The sequence below is a fragment of the Calliphora vicina genome, chromosome 2, assembly GCF_958450345.1.
Source record: "Calliphora vicina chromosome 2, idCalVici1.1, whole genome shotgun sequence".
NCBI classification, from domain to species: Eukaryota; Metazoa; Arthropoda; class Insecta; order Diptera; family Calliphoridae; genus Calliphora; species Calliphora vicina.
Window position 1 is genome coordinate 97,242,211 of NC_088781.1, and position 20,268 is coordinate 97,262,478.

At 31.4% G+C, this 20,268-nt stretch overlaps 1 protein-coding gene across 3 annotated transcripts in view; it reads left to right on the top strand.

Moving 5' to 3' along the window:
• Oatp30B (Organic anion transporting polypeptide 30B) overlaps nt 1-20,268 on the top strand; it is a 94,604-nt gene that overhangs the window by 62,882 nt on the left and 11,454 nt on the right. For all 3 annotated transcript variants that reach the window (XM_065501765.1, XM_065501764.1, XM_065501766.1), the window contains exons 3-6: nt 14,302-14,659; nt 18,388-19,040; nt 19,111-19,575; nt 19,710-19,810. In XM_065501765.1, the coding sequence (XP_065357837.1) occupies nt 14,379-14,659; nt 18,388-19,040; nt 19,111-19,575; nt 19,710-19,810 (1,500 nt within the window). In that variant the 5' untranslated portion in view covers nt 14,302-14,378. The remainder of the gene's footprint in view (nt 1-14,301; nt 14,660-18,387; nt 19,041-19,110; nt 19,576-19,709; nt 19,811-20,268) is intronic.

Here is a 20,268-nt window from a genome sequence, read left to right on the forward strand (position 1 = left end):
GTAGGTTGAAAAGTCAAATAATTTTTATTTTAACAAATTTTATAACACAAAATTTTTAAAAAACAATTTAAAATAAGCGTTTGTTTCAGCATTTGCTGTTAAGGGTGCACCGTTAAACTGCGGTGTACTGTTAGTAATTTAACATAGAAAGTACTTTAGATACTGTTTATACGCTGGGTGTAAATAAAGAATAATGGAACCAGGTCCACTGTACAGCAGTGGTACTCCAAGAGGTGGAATTGTGGAATAACTAAAATATGCTGGTTTAAGTTCAGGAGCTCATTTCGGATAAGTGGATATCTTATTTATGATACTAAAGGAACCCAGAGTGATCTTTGTGAATATTGTTTTAAAGAAAATAAAATGAAACTCCATCAGTATGTCAAACAAATATGATGAAAAGATTAATTCAATCTCGGGCAATCGTATATTAATCTTAAGTACTAATTCGTGCCTAAATCAGGTTCAGAATTCTTGAATCAAGCGCATTGTAGATTTAAATCAATCTCAGACATTCTTAAATCAGTCATATTTTTGAATGACATAAAGTATGAATTCGTGCTTAAATCATGTTTAGAATTTTTGAAACAAGCTCATTATAAGATTAATTCAATTTAGGTCGTACTTAAATTTTTCTTATGTAGAGCTTCAATTGAGATTTTTGTGTTTGATGAATCCGTACTTGAATCCAGAATTTTGTACTTCATTTAAGAAAATCCATACTTACCGTACTATTGACACTGCTCCGGATAGTTTTAGGTGCGGATTACTCATTTGTATACCCATCACTTTCGTGAGAAGGGTATATATAAGTTTGTCATTCCGTTTGTAATTTTCACAATATAATTTTCCGACCCTATAAAGTATATACATATATTCTGGATCCTTATAGATAGTCGACATGCTTTCCAGAAGATTCTTATTTAAAATCAGCAAAATCGGTCCACAAATGGCTGAGATATAAAAAAAAAAACCTGGACAACCTCGATTTTTGACCTACATATATCTGGATTACTAAGTCATTAATATAGACAATATGGATATCTAATGATAGATATTTCAAAGACCTTTGCAACGACGTATCTAAGACCATAGTAAGTTGGACCTACAATGGGTCAAAATCGGAAAAAATATTTTTTAAACCAAATTTTTTTTCATCATAAAAACAAATTTAAAAAACAAAAAAAATGTTTAAATTTAAAGAAAAAATAGCTTACCGAAAATAATCCTTTAAAGGTTTGTGTTGCTCTAGAGTTGTTTCTACTCATGATTTAAGTGATCTTGTTACTGTTTGACAAATTTGATGGTGGTAGCAGCAGGGCTGAAAAGTTACGAAATTTGGTGAACTTCGACTATTGCCCTCATATTTTACATGCATATATGCACTTAAATTTAAATACTAACTTGTTTACCTTACACTGCCATCATTAACACCATGTTTACTTTACATATCTACTACAAATCGTACACAAATGTAACTAAATATTCGTACAAATATTTGCTATCGTAATACTAATTTACAAAAATTCTCTATATTCACTGCAAAAATAAATCATTATGATAAAATCTAAATATTTGTTTGTTCTTTTACTTTCGTGGCCATTGAAAATAATATAAAGGATTCACGGAATTCAACGGAGTAGTCAGTCAGTCAAAACAATAACAGACAGATGAAATAATATATTATTTTCTCTTTTCATTATATTTTCCATGATTTTATGGCGTTTTATCGCCAAATCTTATTTATGACAATCAATACAAGAATGTTTAATTTACTATTCAAAAGGAATATTAACTTTTCTATACGATATTTTTACTTTCAAGTTATTTGTTGTTGGAAAATTAATTTATTTAATAAGGAATTTAGTTTATAAGATTTTAATGGTTTTACTTTTATAACTTTAACAACTTGGATGAGAAGTGTTTTTTTTTTTGGGGTCCATATGTTCATACATTAGACTTCAATAATAATTTACATCTTTTGAAGTGGCTTCAAACTAAGAACTGTTGTAAAAAATTTATATACTATTTTTGTAGTAAATTTTTTTGTTTAATAAACACTCATGATCCATTTTTATAAAATCAATTTTAATTACAATTTAGCACGAAAAGAAAATTTTTAATAAACTAAAAAAACCACAAAATTTCACACAATTCGTTTGTGAAATAGGGTGTAACAAATAAACAATGTGTGGATGCGTTCGTTTATCAATTCATGTCTACATATTTACAAACATTTTTACTTAAGTTTTTCTCCATTTGATTTTTGCAAAATGTCTAGATTCGCATGTCTGTCTGTTTCAGTATATTAATACCAGAAGTTCAACATGAAAAAATGTTGGCGTGAATGTGTTGGGTTTTCTACTAAATACTTCAGTTGTACGGAATGAATGAATGAATGAAGGTGCTTGAAAATTATGAAAAGAAAATAATTTTACCGCATGTATCATACGCTCTAATTAATAAACTAAATGCAAGATACTTGCATACCCAACACTATTAAATTATTTTATTATTAATAAAATTAAAAAGCTTTAGCAAATATTACTTTAGACAAATTGCAATGAATATGATGAGCAGCCTGTGTTAGAAAGGGAAGAATATAAGTTAACCCAGCAAACATATGTACATACATACTTATATAAATTAAAAAGTTTGTGATTTTTTGTTTAACAAGTTTTTAGGGACACTTTTTCATTTAAAAATCATGTAAATTCAGAATTCAAAATCAGAGTTTCTTATGTAACAAATCAAAATATATGTGCCAATTTAAGCTCCGGTCGCTGCTGGTAGCTCTTACTTGCAAGTGACTTAAATATCGAATTTAACATACACCTGTCATTGCAAGGGGATCAGAATCACTTTCGCAATTTTAAAGATATTTTGATCACATTCGTTTCTGCCCATGGACGAAGCCCATTGAAACTTGCTGAAATCGTTCCATTATTTCACCTAGCCGCCATACAAATCGACAGAAATAAGTTAAATATAGACATAAATCACAAAACCTAATTTCATGGCGATCGGTCCATAATTAGTCATATCTCCCATATTCCGAAAATCATTCACGAAAATAAATTATTGAAATTAGAAAAAAAATATGTTTTTGCTCATTTACTCAGTGTAGGGTATTATATGCTTGACCGACCTTTCTTTCTTAATTGTTTTTTCTTGTTGTTGCAAAAAAGTAAAACTATAGAATTTTTTACTGCTACTTCAACTGACTTGGTCCATAAATCCATTGGACAAAGTCAGGCGCTGATCCAGCGGGTGAAAAAAGAAAATTTCTCCCAAAAACAAAGAAAAATGTAAAATAAATTTTAATTTAATTCCCCCCTCCAAATGATTGACCTGGATTAAGTGATAAAATGTTGGATAGGCCGTTGGGACCAGTACGACATTCATGATATACGTGTAGGTGGTCTCTATGAATGTTGTTCAAAACAACCGTATACAAATTACTATCCAATGAATCCTGCACATACCTTTGTATGTGCTCCCGCATACAAGAAGGTCCTACTGGGCTTTATTCTCGGATGATCCTGCAGTGTGATGTTAAAGGTAGTATGACTCCTCCGATGACATCCCATAAGGAACAGTTTCGGCAACATGACGTTGAGTTTTTTCACTGTGAGAATCATCGCTTGCTCATTAAGATGATATTCCGAGGTTTGCATTATGACAGCTTTGAAGATTTCTCCACTCAACGAAGTTGACCACACTGGAGCAGTGCAATTGTCCACTGACCGACCAGTTGTCTTGTAGGTAACCAACAAGCGGTAGCGCTTTGAGAATTTGAGGCTGTCAAAAGTGACCCTATCAAAGTCGGAATATGTACTCCATCGACCATGACACCAAGGTTGAGCTTTCCCTCCTTCGTTCAGTTGGTGAAGAGTATTGCATAAGACTTCTTTGGTGATAGTTGCAGGTTACGCAAAGTAATGAAGTTGTGTATTTCTCTGAGATAACCATTCACTCTTTCACATAGGTCATCAATGTTGTGGCCCGTCGCCTTAATGCTGTTGGCGATCCTGTGGAGGTGCGTGTTAAAGTTAAATATAAATTGCGATAGGACCCCGCTGATGAACTCTACGGGGTGATGAGCGTTTGTCTCTAAACTCTACGAACGACTAACTGCCACACAGATAGTTTAAGACCCATCTCATCATTAACTACTGCAAGATATCATCGTAGAGAATGACGTGTCTGACGGTATCGAAGGCCTTCGATAGTTCTAAGTGGCAATGGCGGTTAATGCTTTTGTTGTGTTGTGCATTTTACTGAAATCATGTTTGTAACACGCTGCTGATAGGTAACGGGTCAGCTGGGGCAAGAGCATCTAGAGCTTTTGCGACAGTCACGTTATATCCATTCCAGGTTTGAGAATATGAATGAGTTTACCATTTTTCGCTGCACTATGTATAACCAGGCTCCTCATTGGCATGCTAAATATCGTTGTCATTTACTCGAATCCCTGCTCCACAAGGATATACCTTCTGAAGTAATCGCCTTAGATTGTTTGGTTGCATTGATGGCCTCTGCAACTTCAGTTAGTGTAAAAAGCTGTGGTGTGTCCGAGACTGGAAAATTATGCAGTGTGCAAACAATACTTCGTTTTTCCTAGTCTTTCTCAAGTGCACATAAGCACTGTTCAGGGTCGGATATGGTGGTATCCACAAACTTAATTGCGACTATGTCTTGCTTCTTCGTGTTGTTAGAGAGACCGAGCTTTAGACCACTGTTTCTTCTAATTTATTTTTGAGGCCAGTAAACAAATTGACACTATCTGCATAACTAATAACAATGATCATAGTAAGTTCGATAAGAAGTCCGTAGACAGTGCAAAATTATATAATCAACATATCTATGTATACTTGTATTTATATTCAATACCATAATTTGTGAATATACATTTTTTCATCATCTAACGTACATAATTTGTAAATTAATCTTGAAATTCCCAATTTTGTAACTTTAATGTTTTTGCTATTTTTTAATAGTTAATTTTTTATTTGTGTTATTTTCGCGACAACAACATAACAAAACATCTTTAATAGATGATTTAAATTCGAAACGCAATTTCATTCTAAACGACACAAATAAATAAATTTAAAGTTTGATAATAGACGAAGAAAAATACCTAAACCGACAAAGTCATACGATGTTTCAAACTAAAATTATTGGAATATTTTTTATACGTGTACGGGCCATAAAAATGTTTATCTGATAAAATCAATGTGAATCAATTTTAAAATAGGCAACAGACTCAATTGGTGGAAGTTATTTAAGATTTTAGAAACTTCAGGTTGTTTTAATACTATTTTGTTGCATGTTTAGTTATTATTTTTTACTATCTTTGTAGTTATTTTTTAAAGATAGAAAATAAAACATTAATTTTTATTAATTACTAAAATTCTTGCGATAAAACTTTGTGTTTTGTTTCTTATATAGCGCACAGAGCTGTAAATGAATCACTCATTTTTGAATTAATTCGCGAATCATTCACACAAAAAAATGAATTGAATGTAATTTGAGTCAATTCAAATGAATTTGGTAAAAATGAATTGCAATTCGTTTCCAATTCAAATGAATTGAATTGATTTTGAATTAATTCAAATGAATTTGGTAAAAATGAATTGTAATTCGTTTCCAATTCAAATGAATTGAATTGATTTTGAATTAATTCAATTCATTTACAATTCATTTGAATTGAATTGATTTTGAATTAATTCAAACGAATTAGAAAAAAAATTAGCAATTCATTTCCAACTCCGAAGCGAAATTCGCAGCATATTTAGCAGATTCTTCAATGTCATTAAGTATGCAGTATAATTAATCGACGGTTAAAAAGTCTTCCTTTAAATATAATGCGCCGTTACCATCGTCAGCTGGTGTTGAAAGATTATTTTCGTACGCCTCTATTCTAAACGTGGATTTCTTTCAGATGATAATTTTGAAAAGCTATTGTTGTTTAAGATGAATGATGCATTCTAATTAAATCTAATTAGCCTTATTTATGAAACTCAATTGTGTTTTGAACGACATACATTGTTATTTTTCCTGATTTTTGATTATTTTTGGAAGATAGTTTTATTTTTTTGAAATAAATATAATATAAATATTAGCAAAAAGTTTATTGTTGGGTGGTCGTGGGTCAAAAAATATCAAAAATTATTAATTGCTTCGTGAATATTAAATATGTTTTGTCGTTCAGTGTATTTCAAAATGAAAATCAGTTCTTCTTGAAGAAATAAACTCCAAACAATATGTTTTCATTGATCAGGCGCGTATACAGGACAAGGCTTTTCAATTTTTGTACTGGATATTTTCATTTTGGTAGGAGAAATCTTTCATTCCCCCTAGAGATCTGCTCTTGAATTTGATTGATTGCAACTCATTTTTGAATCATTCATTTGAATTGCTAATTCTTTTTTCTAATTCATTTGAATTAATTCAAAATCAATTCAATTCAAATGAATTGTAAATGAATTGCAACTCATTTTTACAAATTCATTTGAATTGGAAATGAATTGAAATTCATTTCTGCCTAATTCGTTTGAATTGATTCAAATTTCATTAAATTCATTTCTTCAATTCAATGAATTAATTCAAAATTTAGCTAATTCATAATGAATTAAAATCAAAAAAGAATGATTCATTTACAGCTCTGATAGCGCATAATATTATTATAAAAACATTTATGAATTTATATATACTTACATACGTGCGAGTATAAATACACTCAAAATATTATGTAGGTAAATTCAACAGATAAATTCATTAATAATAACTATAAATTTATTCAAAAAACGACCGCTTACATTTCATTTAAATCAAAACAAAATTTTCATTTATTTTTAAATGTTAGTTTTTTAACCAACAAGTTCGGTAAAAATAATAAGATTTTTCTTTAGTATTAACTCACAAAAAACCAACTAAAAAGCATTAAAAACTACTGATTTATCAGTTGTTCGACAGTTTCGAATCTCCATTTTCAAATTTTTAAAAATTTTGTTAAACTAATTTCAGAATTTTTTGATCAATACATTGGGATTTATTGAGATCATAATAGGGAATAAAAATATGAAAAAATTATGTCAATACCTCTTACAGTTTTTCCGTACCTGCGATTAAAATTTTGAACTTTGACCTCGATGCGCGTCCAGAAATCGTTGTCCGATTTGGCTCAAATTTTCAGCACTTAACTTTTAGGCCTAGTGTCACAATATTCCACCCGGCACTCTTTGAAATCTAAAAAAATCGGCTGTCACCCTAATGTATATATATAAAAGTGTTTCACAAAATCAATTTGATTCCGCAATTGTTGGTCTTTAAATGGCTTAATGGTGTCAATTGTCATCCTTCTAATCTGAAAATAGAAAAGGTTTTAATATTTTTTAACATTACTCATTACTCTCAATATCCATATTACTTTGGTTTAACTGAGTCCATTTCTCCATGGCTTAGTTACAAAATTGTTGGTGAAAAACTGTTTGATCCTTGGAAGGGAGTTTAAAAATCAATAGAAATCTGTAAATAAAAATAGAGGGTGGAGAAAATATCAGACGGATATAAAATGCCACCTTATTTAACAACTAGGATTCTATAGCTGAAACAAAAAGTCGACCTTTCGACTTTTTCCGTTTTTTAAAAAGTCGACTTTTCGAACTTTCGACTTTTATTGACTATTTTCGACTTTTATCGACTATTTTCGACTATTCGACTTTTGAGACAACATAATCGACTGTTCGACATTTTTCCGACCAAAAAGTCGATTTCGACTTTTCGACTTTTTGCAGGAAATAGTCGATTGTTCGAACAATCGACTTTAGGGTTCTATAAGTCGATTGTTCGAACAATCGACTTTTTGTTGAAAAAAGTCGAAAAGTCGAAATCGACTTTTTGATCGGAAAAAAGTAGAACAATCGATTATGTTATCTCAAAAGTCGAAAAAAGTCGAATAGTCGATAAAAGTCGAAAAAAGTCGAATAGTCGATAAAAGTCGAAAATAGTCGATAAAAGTCGAATAGTCGATAAAAGTCGTTTTTTTTAGATTGTTAAAAAAATATTTAATTGCAACATTATACTAAAACTATTGCAATTTCGTACACTTGCATTTTTTGTAGTGTATGCTAATATAAATAATAAATAAATGTTTATAAAATAAAGCTTTTCTTCCAACATTCTTCTTGGTAAATTTCATATTTATTGCTAAACATTACAAAAGGCTCATCAATAAATGTAGAAACTCTGTATTTTTTAAAAGAAATTGTAAAAAAAGTTGAAAATAGTCGGAAAGTCGAAAATAGTCTAAAAAAGTCGAAAATAGTCGAAAAAAGTCGAAAAGTCGATTTAACTATAAAGTCGAATGTTCGAAAAGTCGACCTTTTATAAATTACCAAAAGTCGAAAGTTCGAAAAGTCGAATTTTTAAAAAACGGAAAAAGTCGAAAGGTCGAAAAGTCGACTTTTTGTTTCAGCTATAGAACCCTAATCGACTTATAGAACCCTATTAACAACAACTACAATATTTAGTATAATTTGCAAAAAACTTACATGGTTTTGGTAAAATCCTTTGAAGAATAGCGAATTTTTTTTTTATTTTGTAAACACAAAAAAATAGTTTTGAGTTTATTTTGACAATTAAAACTTTTCAGTATTTTTTAATATTAATTTTATATAAATACATATCTAAATAAAAATAACTGAAAATATTAACTGTACAGATAAACAGTTTTTTATTGCAGTTTGTTTTTTACATACAACAAAAAGTTAATAACTAAATTTCTTTGTAAAATAACTACGTAAATTTTTATTAATTTTTAACTTAACGGAGAACTTTTCAAACAAACTACAATCAGTTACTGTAAAATATTTTTGAGTGTACGTACAATTCAGTATAATTAGGAAATGTATTTAATTATTCCTGTTTTAGGCAAGTTTTGCGTGATTTCTACACATTATTCATTAATAAAACGTAAACTACTTAAAATACAGTCAAAATATATACATAATATGTATTCGCATACAAGTATGTTTTAAACTGAAACATAATACATATGAATTTATTTTACTATTTTTTTATAAACAACTACAAAGATTTTGTCATTTCATTTGCAAAACATGTATGTGGTGTGGCTAATAAATCCCGATATTCCGTCACTAAAATTAGCTTAAAAAATGTTAATGTTTTTATACCCACCTGCAAAAGGATGAGGTTGAGTTTGTATTTCCGTTTATAGAACCAAAAAGTATATATATTATGGAACCTTTCAAAAATTATATGGCGATCTAGATATGTCTGTCCGTCTAGGGCCTATACGGAAGAACTTATGAGGGTAATATCGGTAAAGTAGAACCAGAGTTATGGATAAAATTATGAGGCAAAAAAGTTTAGCTATTTTCTTTGAATATATTACAGATAATGAAATTTTGAACGTTGGACTTATTGGGCTTTTTTGTAAACATCTATTATATAAAAATACAAGGTCTGACTCATTCATTCACTCACTCACTCACTTATGAGTCAGTGAATGAGTGAGTGAATGGAAGAGTCAGGCCTTGTATTTTTAAATATATAGATGTTTAAAAAAAGCCCAATAAGTCGATCGTATGTATACTTTTATAACGGTGTGTACTTCCTATGTTAGATTTATACGTTCTGTAGAAAAAAATAAGAATCGGTCCATGATTTCTCTCAGCCTTCTATAAATTTTTAATAATTGTATATATTTTTGAAAAGAAGACAGAATTTCGGTGATATATAATATGTATATCTTATAGTTTCCACTAGTCAAATTTATGGATTCAAACACTGCATTGCCGACTCTTGCAGTACTAAACATATGAGAACACTGCAAGATCTAGCTAATTACTACGAGTTATGTAGTTTATTAAAATATTAGGGGATATTTTTTTAATCTTTTGTGAATAAAATCAAAAGTTGAGGACACCATTAACCATTTAGGGCTTGTTTTGTTTGGAACATTGTTTTTTTTCCAAAAAAAATTATATCGCTCATATGCTGAAAACGACTTTGAATGTTTTATGACATTTTACTATAAATGTCATAAATTTTTAATAAATCATGCGATTTCTGAAATAAAATCTGATTTAAATAGTAGATATCTTTCTAATCTGTATTTAACCCAAATTTTTACTTGTCAAATATACGAGAAAACACGAATTTTAATTTTGACGTTTACCACAAAAAAACACTCTCATACAAAAAATACATGACTTTTTTTAAAACTTATAATTCATAACTATATGAAAGACTAAAGAACGCAGCATATTTTGTATTACTCAGTTCAAAACACACGGATTTTGAGTTATGACGTTGTTTCAGCAAATGAGCGATATATCAAATCGACTGCGCAGATAAAAAAGTTTTAGTCTTTCTTAAAGGTAATTTTATTTCCGAAATAATTTTTTTAAGTTTATTCAATAAACTAAACTGTTTTTGAGTTACGCGAATATACAGTATATATTTACTTATTCTAAATTTTATTAATATCTTAAGTTAGACCAAAACTACCGTTACCGAAATAATTCAGAATACCGTTACCTCTAAATCACTGTTACCGAAATAACCATATTACTGCATTACTTTTCTCTTTACTGCATTATACAATGATCGGGTTCTGCGAGCAGATTTTTATGAATCTCGGTATTAAAGTATTATTTCAGTCACTGATAATTCCGTATTATTGAACGAAATATTTAACATTATAAATGAAATGTACGTTTTCAAATAAGTTTATTATACCCTACACCACAATAGTGAGAAGGGTATTATGCGATTGTGCAGATGTTTGTAACGCCCAAAAATATTAGTCTAACACCCACCTTAAAGCATACCGATCGACTCAGAATCACTTTCTGAGTCGATTAAACGATGTCCGTCTGGCTGGCTGGCTGTCCTCTCGAAATTGGACTTTATCGGTCATAAATGTTGAATTTTTATATGTACCTCCACAAATTTATGTCGCCAAATTTTGTTACGATCGGTCTATAATTAGTCACAGCTCCCATATAAGGCCCACTTCCGAAAATAACTTTAACGATCAAAAATCTTTTAAAACTGTTGGTATACACATAAAATTCAATACAAATTATTTTCATATAGTCATAAATGACATGATCTAATTTCATGGCGATCGGTCCATAATTATTCATAGCTCCCATATAAAGCGTTCTTCCGAAAACCATTCCCGAAAATAAATTATTGAAATTTTAAAAGAAAAATTTATTTGCTCATTTACTCTTATTATATAGTCGGGCTTGACCGACCATACTTTCTTACTTGTTTTTCTTTTAATTTCCTACACAAAAACTAAACTATACCCCAAGGATATATGTACTTGAACAAGATGTGTTAGGGTATCCCCTGATATTTATTCTATATATCGTTAGCTCAAATTGCAAAAAGCGTAAGTAACATAAACATAATTTTACAGGAGAAGCTATATATGTATATTAGAGTGCTCCAAGATTGTATGGACGAAAAAAACTTTCTAGGTACAGGCCGTCCCCCCCTCTAGAATTGTTCTATGTATTGTAGAAACACGTTGTGTAAAATATTAGGATGATAGGATACCGTGAACTGGTGGCGCAACGACGCTGAAGTTTTGAGGTGCATTTACAAGGGGAAAATATGCAATTTTTTCAATTTTTGTAAAAATTTTGCCATTAAATAATGACTTTTACAATTTAATTTAAAAGAATCGAAATGTGTACGTAATTGTCGTTATAATAAGATATAAAAGACAAAAAATGGTGAAAAAATGTTAAAGTTATTAAAAAATCGCCAGGCCATTAACGTGTCTCAGGCCACTAGAACAAGAAATTTATGAACAAAATTAACATATTTTGAGAAATATTAAAATAAAAGCTTATTTTTACTTAAAATATATCCATATTTACTTGTATATGAATTTTTGTCCTCGTAGGATACCGTTAACCTATTCGCAGGTATGACCAAAAAAATTAAATTTTTTTAACGGCAGTTTCAAAACTCCAATTTCAAATTTTTAAAAATTTTGTTAAACAAATTTCAGAATTTTTTGATCATCACATGGGGATTTATTGACAACATAATAGGGAATAAAAAGGTGAAAAAAGTATGTCAATACCTCCTATAGTTTTTCCGTACCTGCGATATAAATTTTGCGATTTTCGAGAAAAACTAATTTTTTGGCCATATTTTGGGGAATGACCACAATTTCCTTACTGTAATGATTTTTAAGTAAAAGCTATTCAGAATAATATAGTCCAGGTAATTTTAAATATAGTCTGAAAGTTTTACTAAAATCGGAAAACTTTAACCCTTAAATCGTGATGGTCAAAGGTCAATTTTTGCAATATTTGGAATTTCTCATGGAAAGATAGCGAAATATTATATATTTTTGGGCCGATTTTGAAGAATCTTACGAAAAATATAAAATGAAGTCTAGTATTCACAATAACAGTACAAAAATGGAAATTAACCCTTAATAGCACTTGGGGTCCAAATGACCCTCAACTTTTAAAATCACGAAAAACACAGTCATTTTGGCCTAAAGTACTCTTAAGGGTTAATTTCCATTTTTGTACTGTTATTTTGAATACTAGACTCCATTTTATATTTTTCGTAAGTTTCATCAAAATCGGCCCAAAAATATATAATATTTCGCTATCTTCCACGAGAAATTCCAAATATTGAAAAAATTTACTTTTGACCTTCACGATTTAAGGGTTAAAGTTTTCCGATTTTAGTAAAACTTTCAGACTATATTTAAAATTACCTGGACTATATTATTCTGAATAGCTTTTACTTAAAAATCATTACAGTAAGGAAATTCTGGTCATTCCCCAAAATATGGCCAAAAAATTAGTTTTTCTCGAAAATCGCAAAATTTATATCGCAGGTACGGAAAAACTATAGGAGGTATTGACATACTTTTTTCACCTTTGTATTCCCTATTATGTTGTCAATAAATCCCCATGTGATGATCAAAAAATTCTGAAATTTGTTTAACAAAATTTTTAAAAATTTGAAATTGGAGTTTTGAAACTGCCGTTAAAAAAATTTAATTTTTTTGGTCATACCTGCGAATAGGTTAACGGTATCCTACGAGGACAAAAACTCATATACAAGTAAATATGGATATATTTTAAGTAAAAATAAGCTTTTATTTTAATATTTCTCAAAATATGTTAATTTTGTTCATAAATGTCTTGTTCTAGTGGCCTGAGACACTTTAATGGCCTGGCGATTTTTTAATAACTTTAACATTTTTTCACCATTTTTTGTCTTTTATATCTTATTATAACGACAATTACGTACACATTTCGATTCTTTTAAATTAAATTGTAAAAGTCATTATTTAATGCCAAATTTTTACAAAAACTGAAAAAATTGCATATTTTCCCCTTGTAAATGCACCTCAAAACTTCAGCGTCGTTGCGCCACCAGTTAACGTTATCCTATCATCCTAATATTTTACACAATGTGTTTCTACAATACATAGAACAATTCTAGAGGGAGGGACGGTCAAAATTCGCAATTTTATTTTTTTGGAGCACTCTAATGTATATACATGTTTAACTGACAAAATTTTGATCGAAGAAGTGTAAAATTTTGCCAAGACATGCAGTTTAATGGCATTTATAATAATCAATCAAAAATTCGATTTTGAATTTTTTGTTAATAAAGCCTTTTTGCATTTTAGCTAACGATATGTATTTAAATTATGAATTGTCATCATTGAAACATATTTTTAAATTGAATATATTCTAGCTAACTTATTTCTTATAATTACTTGAAATTTTCCAATTAGGTAATTTTAAAGGTAAAACCTAATAATTGCACTATTTATACAGACATGTACATATGTATGTATATTTTTTTGTAGACATCCAACAGTTTTTTCCATTTTTATTACAATAAACTTAAACAAAAAAAAAAAGAGAATTAGTTTTAATTGTTATTACCTGGTATTTAATATTATAGTTTGTATTATCTGTCGACAATCTCAGTCAGCGTAGTCGCATTTAAATTGTCTTGTAAAATGGGACACAACACATGTGAAAAATAAAATCAAAAACAACTAAATCGCAACAGCAATAACAAACTCGACAGATGTTACATCAGAACATTTTCATTAAATGGAATAATAATTAGATACATGCAAAATTTTAACTTAATTGTTCATGTTTTTGGTTTTATCTAAATGCATATTTATAATAATATATACATATATTTAAAAATATATTTAAACATCTTTATAATTTCCAGTCTATTTTTTTTGTACACTTTCAGCAACAGATGCAGTAGTAGTTAGTAGATGCCACAACAATATTTAAAAAATAGAATTGCAAACTGCGAATGAGTTAATAATGACTGGAAAGAAACCGGAAAAGTCCGGTCATTGTAGCTGCTCAACGGATCAACAGTATGTGAATCCCTCTTTTGAACAGGATGGTAATGTTGGCAGTGTTGCTGGCGCCATTGGTAGTCTTCCTTCGACATACAACAATAGGCGTCCTAGTGGAAATTTTGCCCATTCACTAGATGGCGGAACTGGAGGTGTCAATACAAAGGATTGTACCTCAAACGACAGCGGATGTTGTGCAATGCATAACAATTCAAATAGTACTACACATCGCAAGGGTCACAGGTATGTACTCACTCTCTATTTCTTTCTTTATATCTATTGTATGAAGAATATACATCCGTGTTTTAAGTTATTGATTGTTATTCAGTTTACAAGTACTTACGATTTAACAAACACTAAAATACACAGTTACACAGGACATCAGGAATTTAGAGAATTAAAAAATAGACTTAAAAGTGATTATTATAGTGTCTAGAACGATTTCATTAGCATTGCCAAGTTTTAGATGTCGCAATCGAGAAACAATTTTGTTCAGACCACTTTAGAATAATTTATCTTATTCTAATTTCAGCGTTCTTTTTGCAAGTATAAAAATAAACTTACATACTTTGGCATCACGAATTTCGCTCAATCACTTCGTAGATTTTACTTTTGGCTGGTCAACTTTACTACGTGGCGGATCAGCTTAAGATCTAGCTATCTTAATAATCTCGTTCTGATGACCCTTAATATATCAGGCTGGATAATATGCTGTCATCTTCTTCGAATCCAACTCTTTGGACACCTTCTATAGTACTTTGGACAAGTTGATTCGGGGACTTGTCTGTTTAGGCTTCCCCAGTTAATGGATAGTCTGTGACTGAGGCCGCCATTACTCTGCTGAGTATGATTTGAAGCAGCGAAAACATTCACATGTTCATCATAAATTATTTCGAATTTCGCAATACTCTTCCTGAGCTTTTCCTCTTGCCTTGAACATCGTAGACTGCAACAGATCTATTTTATCGTTACCGTTAAAAACTAAGGAGTTTTATCGAAAAGAAAATTTGAAAATCATTTTAAATTAGTCTTTCAAAACGTAATTTTAAAGACAATCATTTAATCCTTCCACTGTTTTTAATTTCCTGTTAACCAGTGTTGAACTCAACCTAAAAGTGATAAAATGTATGAATATACAATCAGTCGAAAACAAGAAACAATAAGACAAACACACATTATTGCATTTTTTATACTCCATGAATAATTGATTTGATATCAAAGTATGAAAGTTGGTATGTAAACCCAACTACTAAAATCAATATAATGTTTTATATTACCTATAGTATGTACTTGGCAAGTACTATTTTTTTTTTTGGTCAACGAAATACGTACGAATAATAATTTCATTTAGTTCTGCCACATACCGTCAGTATTATAAACGTGTCAGGATAAACATGCCACCGAGCATGTAAAACCATAAAACAACCTCTCCTCCTACTCCCGCTACTCGTCTACGGCGTGTTGCAAGTACGAAAGTAGTTGTGGCCCAGTTGATTATTGGAAAAGTGAAGAAGAAGTGTACGAGAGTTATATTTTGGGTTCATGCCATTTCTAATTTCAATATTTCGTGTTTATATATTTTTTTTGTTTTTGTCAATAGTATTTAAACGCTTCAAAAAGTCGCCCCATTTAAATTTTACAAACCTAAATTTTTGCTGCGAAAAGGCTCAGAAAACAGAGTCATAAATTAAAAAAAAAACTATTTACTTCCTTGTCCAGTAGACTTGAGGAGAGCAAACGTAAGAAGACGTTGTTACGTTGTACGCGTAGGAAGAATTACGATTATTTAAAAATTGTTATTCTATTAATTACAGTTTTTATAGTGTTATGTTGTACGAGGGGTGACCTGAAAGTGGTGATAGTGTATATCAACTATATATTTGTATTTAACCTATTAATCCTCCAAAGATGAATAAATAAAATAAATATTTGTTTTCGTTTCTGAGTAATATATACAAGTGAGTGTGGCTGTAATACTGTGAAGTGTTAAAATTTTAAAAATTATATCCATGCTTTTGGATTTTATACACAAATACCGTTTATTTTGCAGGAATCAGTGAAGCATTTAACGGTATGGGTTACATTGTCCCACAATTAACATGATCTGTCAAAGTTTTGTGTAGAAGAGTACGAATGGGATCATCTGAACGTAATTTGTAGTAAAATCATTTGAAATTGACAGAAAATTAGGATGAAAATTTGGGTTTCTTCAGTTTTAAAAATTTAATCATCCTTACCAAGGAATTCGTTCCTAGAAAACTTTGTAGAGGTACTTACTTTAGATTCACAAGAGTGTTAAAAGGGGGTATCTAGCGATATCACTAATTCCTAGGTTCCTAGTTTTTAAATTTTGAAAAGTATTCGATTAGATTTGAATTAATACTTTCTTTTCTCTGATAAATTCTACTGGATTGAAGTATACTATAGAATTTTACAAGCTTTTAATCTAAATTCCTTGAATAATGTCTTTTTTCCATTACTTCTCTTGGGAGCATATGGTTTCCACAAAGCATCTCCATCTTACTCGATTTGTTGCAGTTGTTTTCGCATATTCCCATGTAAGATTGCACTGTCTTAGATCTTGGAGTATAGTGCGTCTCCATGTATTCGTTGGTCGACCACGGCTTGTTGAACCTTGAGGATTTCATTCTAGCGCCATCCTTGTTATACTGTCAGGATTCTTTCTGATAGTATGGCCGATCCACCTCCATTTCCTACGTTTTATTTGATTTAGTATGGGTTCCTCGTTGGTGAGGTGCCAGAGATCCGTATTGCTGATGTTGCTAGGCCAGAATATTCTGCATAAGATTCTGAGGCACTATTTAATGAATACCTTTAGTTTTTGCGTGATCGTGTTCGATACTAACCAAGTTTCACTTCCGTACAACAGAGTAGACTTTACACATGCGTTGAATATTCTAAGCTTGGTACGTCTGGATATTTGTGAGTTTCTCCATACAGTCTTCCTAATGCCGCTCTCGCTTTATTGAGCCTGTTATTTACGTCTGTTTCAGCCGCCATTTGTTGATACTGTACTGCCTAGATAGCAGAAGCTTTCTACGTATTCAACTGGTTGGTCTTGTAGCATGATGTTATCGGTGCTAACGTTGTTGATTCTCATAGCTTTGGTTTTCTTGATATTTATCTCAAGTCCAACATTGCGTGCTAATCATTCCAAATCATCTATATTTGCTTGCATGTTGGATATATTATGCGAGAGTAGAGAAATATCATCCGCATAATCCAATTCCTCGAGTTGGCGTGAGAGGCTCCATGTTATTCCTCTTCTCTTTGAACAGACTTCGCTCATGATGTCATCCAGCACTATAGTGAATAGCAGAGGTGATAGGGGACATCCTTGTGTTACTACAGCGTTTGTGTGAAATGGTTGACTTATATTCCCGATGTAAAGAACAGATAGTTCTGCATCCTCGTAAATAACTCTGATGATTCGAGTTATTTTCTGCGGCACTCCTTTTCTTCTCAATGCTTTCCATATGGCAGTCCGTCTGATGGTATCGAAGGCTATCTTGAAACAGTAGGTACAGGGGAGTACGCCATTCTATAGATTGTTCTATTATAATGCGTAGAGTGTTGGCCTGGTCTTCGCAGCTCCTGTTTGGCCGGATACCTGCCTGTTCATCATGTAGAATGTTCTCCATTTTAATTTGAAGCCTTCCTTTATAGTTGTATAGTAATACCAGATTAATGTCGTAATTTTATTCGCCCTAGATTCCAGGTCTACATAGGTGGTAATGGATTCCATATCTGTTTGGTTTAACGACTGAATAATATTTGAAACTTTTAAAGGAATTAATAAAAATATGTAATAATAACTTACTAGCGTACGACGTTTCAAGACTTTAAGTATGTAGGCGTAGAGCATCATTCTTATTATTATTCATAGATACCTCAATATTATATGTAATAAAACTCCTTTTTTATTTTAATTAATTTCATAATTTTTGCAGACGTCAAGAGTCAATGTATCAGATGACTGGTCTCTACTCGGAAACAAATAGTGGTGATGACAGCAGCATCGATTTAGCTGAAGATCACTTAGGAAATACAAATGCAATTGGCAGTACAGCGACAACGACGACGACGACGAAATCGTCGACGATGCCGTCAACCAATGCAACTGTGCTTGCAAATAATGCCCGCAATTTACATGCTAAGACGTCCTCCTGCTCTGATACCGTTATCAAGTGCCACAGCCGTCAGTCGTCGGCTGTACTTGGTAATACACAGCATAATCATAGCAATTTGCATGGTGGTCAACACAATGCAACCAGCAATAACCCTACATGTGGCCTTAATGATGACGACGACGATGACTTGTGTTCACAAGACTGTGGCATATTGGGATGTCGTCCAGGGGGCATACAGAAATTTGCCCGCATTAAAATATTCGTTCTATTGCTATCCATGTTGGTCATGCTGCAACAGGCTCTAAGTTCGGGTTATATTAATTCCGTGATAACAACAATTGAGAAACGTTTCGAAATACCCTCCAGTTATTCGGGACTAATAGCGTCCAGCTATGAAATTGGTAATGTCATCACCGTGATATTTGTCAGTTATTTGGGTAGTCGTCGTCATATACCGGTATGGATTGGCATTGGTAAGTTTTGAAAATAATTACTCTACTATTCTTCAGATAAGCATAATTTTTATTGAAATTTCTTAAAAAGGTGCCGTTATTATGGGTATTGGATCATTGGTGTTTATGGTGCCACATTTCACAAGCGAACCCAATCCGGGTGTTTCCATTGCCAATGAAACCAGTGACAATATATGCCGCAGTGCTTTAGTGCGTAATCAAGATATGGATTTGGGCAGACTTTCGAGTGGTCTATCAAATCCTCCTTTGGCACCACACACTCTGCGCGAGGATAATTGTCTCGAGGGCAAACTATCAACATTTGGCCCAGTGCTGTTGTTTGTCATTGCCCAATTGTTGTTGGGTTGTGGTGGCAGTCCTTTATTTACTTTGGGCACGACATATGTTGACGACCATGTCAAGACGGAGAGTTCTTCCATGTACATTGGTTGCATGTATAGTATGGCGGCTTTTGGTCCCGTTGTTGGTTTTCTACTAGGTGCATATTTATTATCATTTCACATGGATTCGCTTTCCTCTTCTATAATTTCCATTGGTAAGTAAACCACAATCTACACTACTGGCAGTGAATGAGACATGTAAATTGCAGACGTGTTTACTTGTCCTCGTATTATGCACATTAATTAGTTATATTTTTACCATGTTTTTCTATTTTTTTTTCTATTTCAGATCAAGGAGATCGTCGTTGGGTTGGCATGTGGTGGGGTGGCTTTCTATTGTGTGGTGTTTTGCTGCTAATTGTTGCAATACCATTCTTCTCATTCCCCAAGGTAAATATTCAGTAAATCTATAACATGATTCCTTTAATCGTTGTTTCACATGAACCCACTGCTTTTACGATTACATAGTACATGTAAGTTGGATGACAAAAAAAAAACCAAAGTATGTTTACGAGTACATCTTCTTAGAATTAAATTAATAATCCGTAAATAAACTTTTTCAACTTTGTAATCTCCACCATAAATGCAGTGGGAAGAAACCACCACATTTCTTTCACGTACTTCAATATATTTTTTTGAAGATGTCCAAAGTCATTGGAGATTGAGACAATAAGTACATTTTAATAGAAATTACAGTTGAACATATAAAAATGAGCAATATTTTTATTGATTTATGGAATTATCCATGATATCATTACTCCCAATTATTGACCAAAACCATTACGTTATATCAGGGATATTGAAAACAGTAGAGTTTCCAAAAAACCAAAGAATATGTATACCTCGGA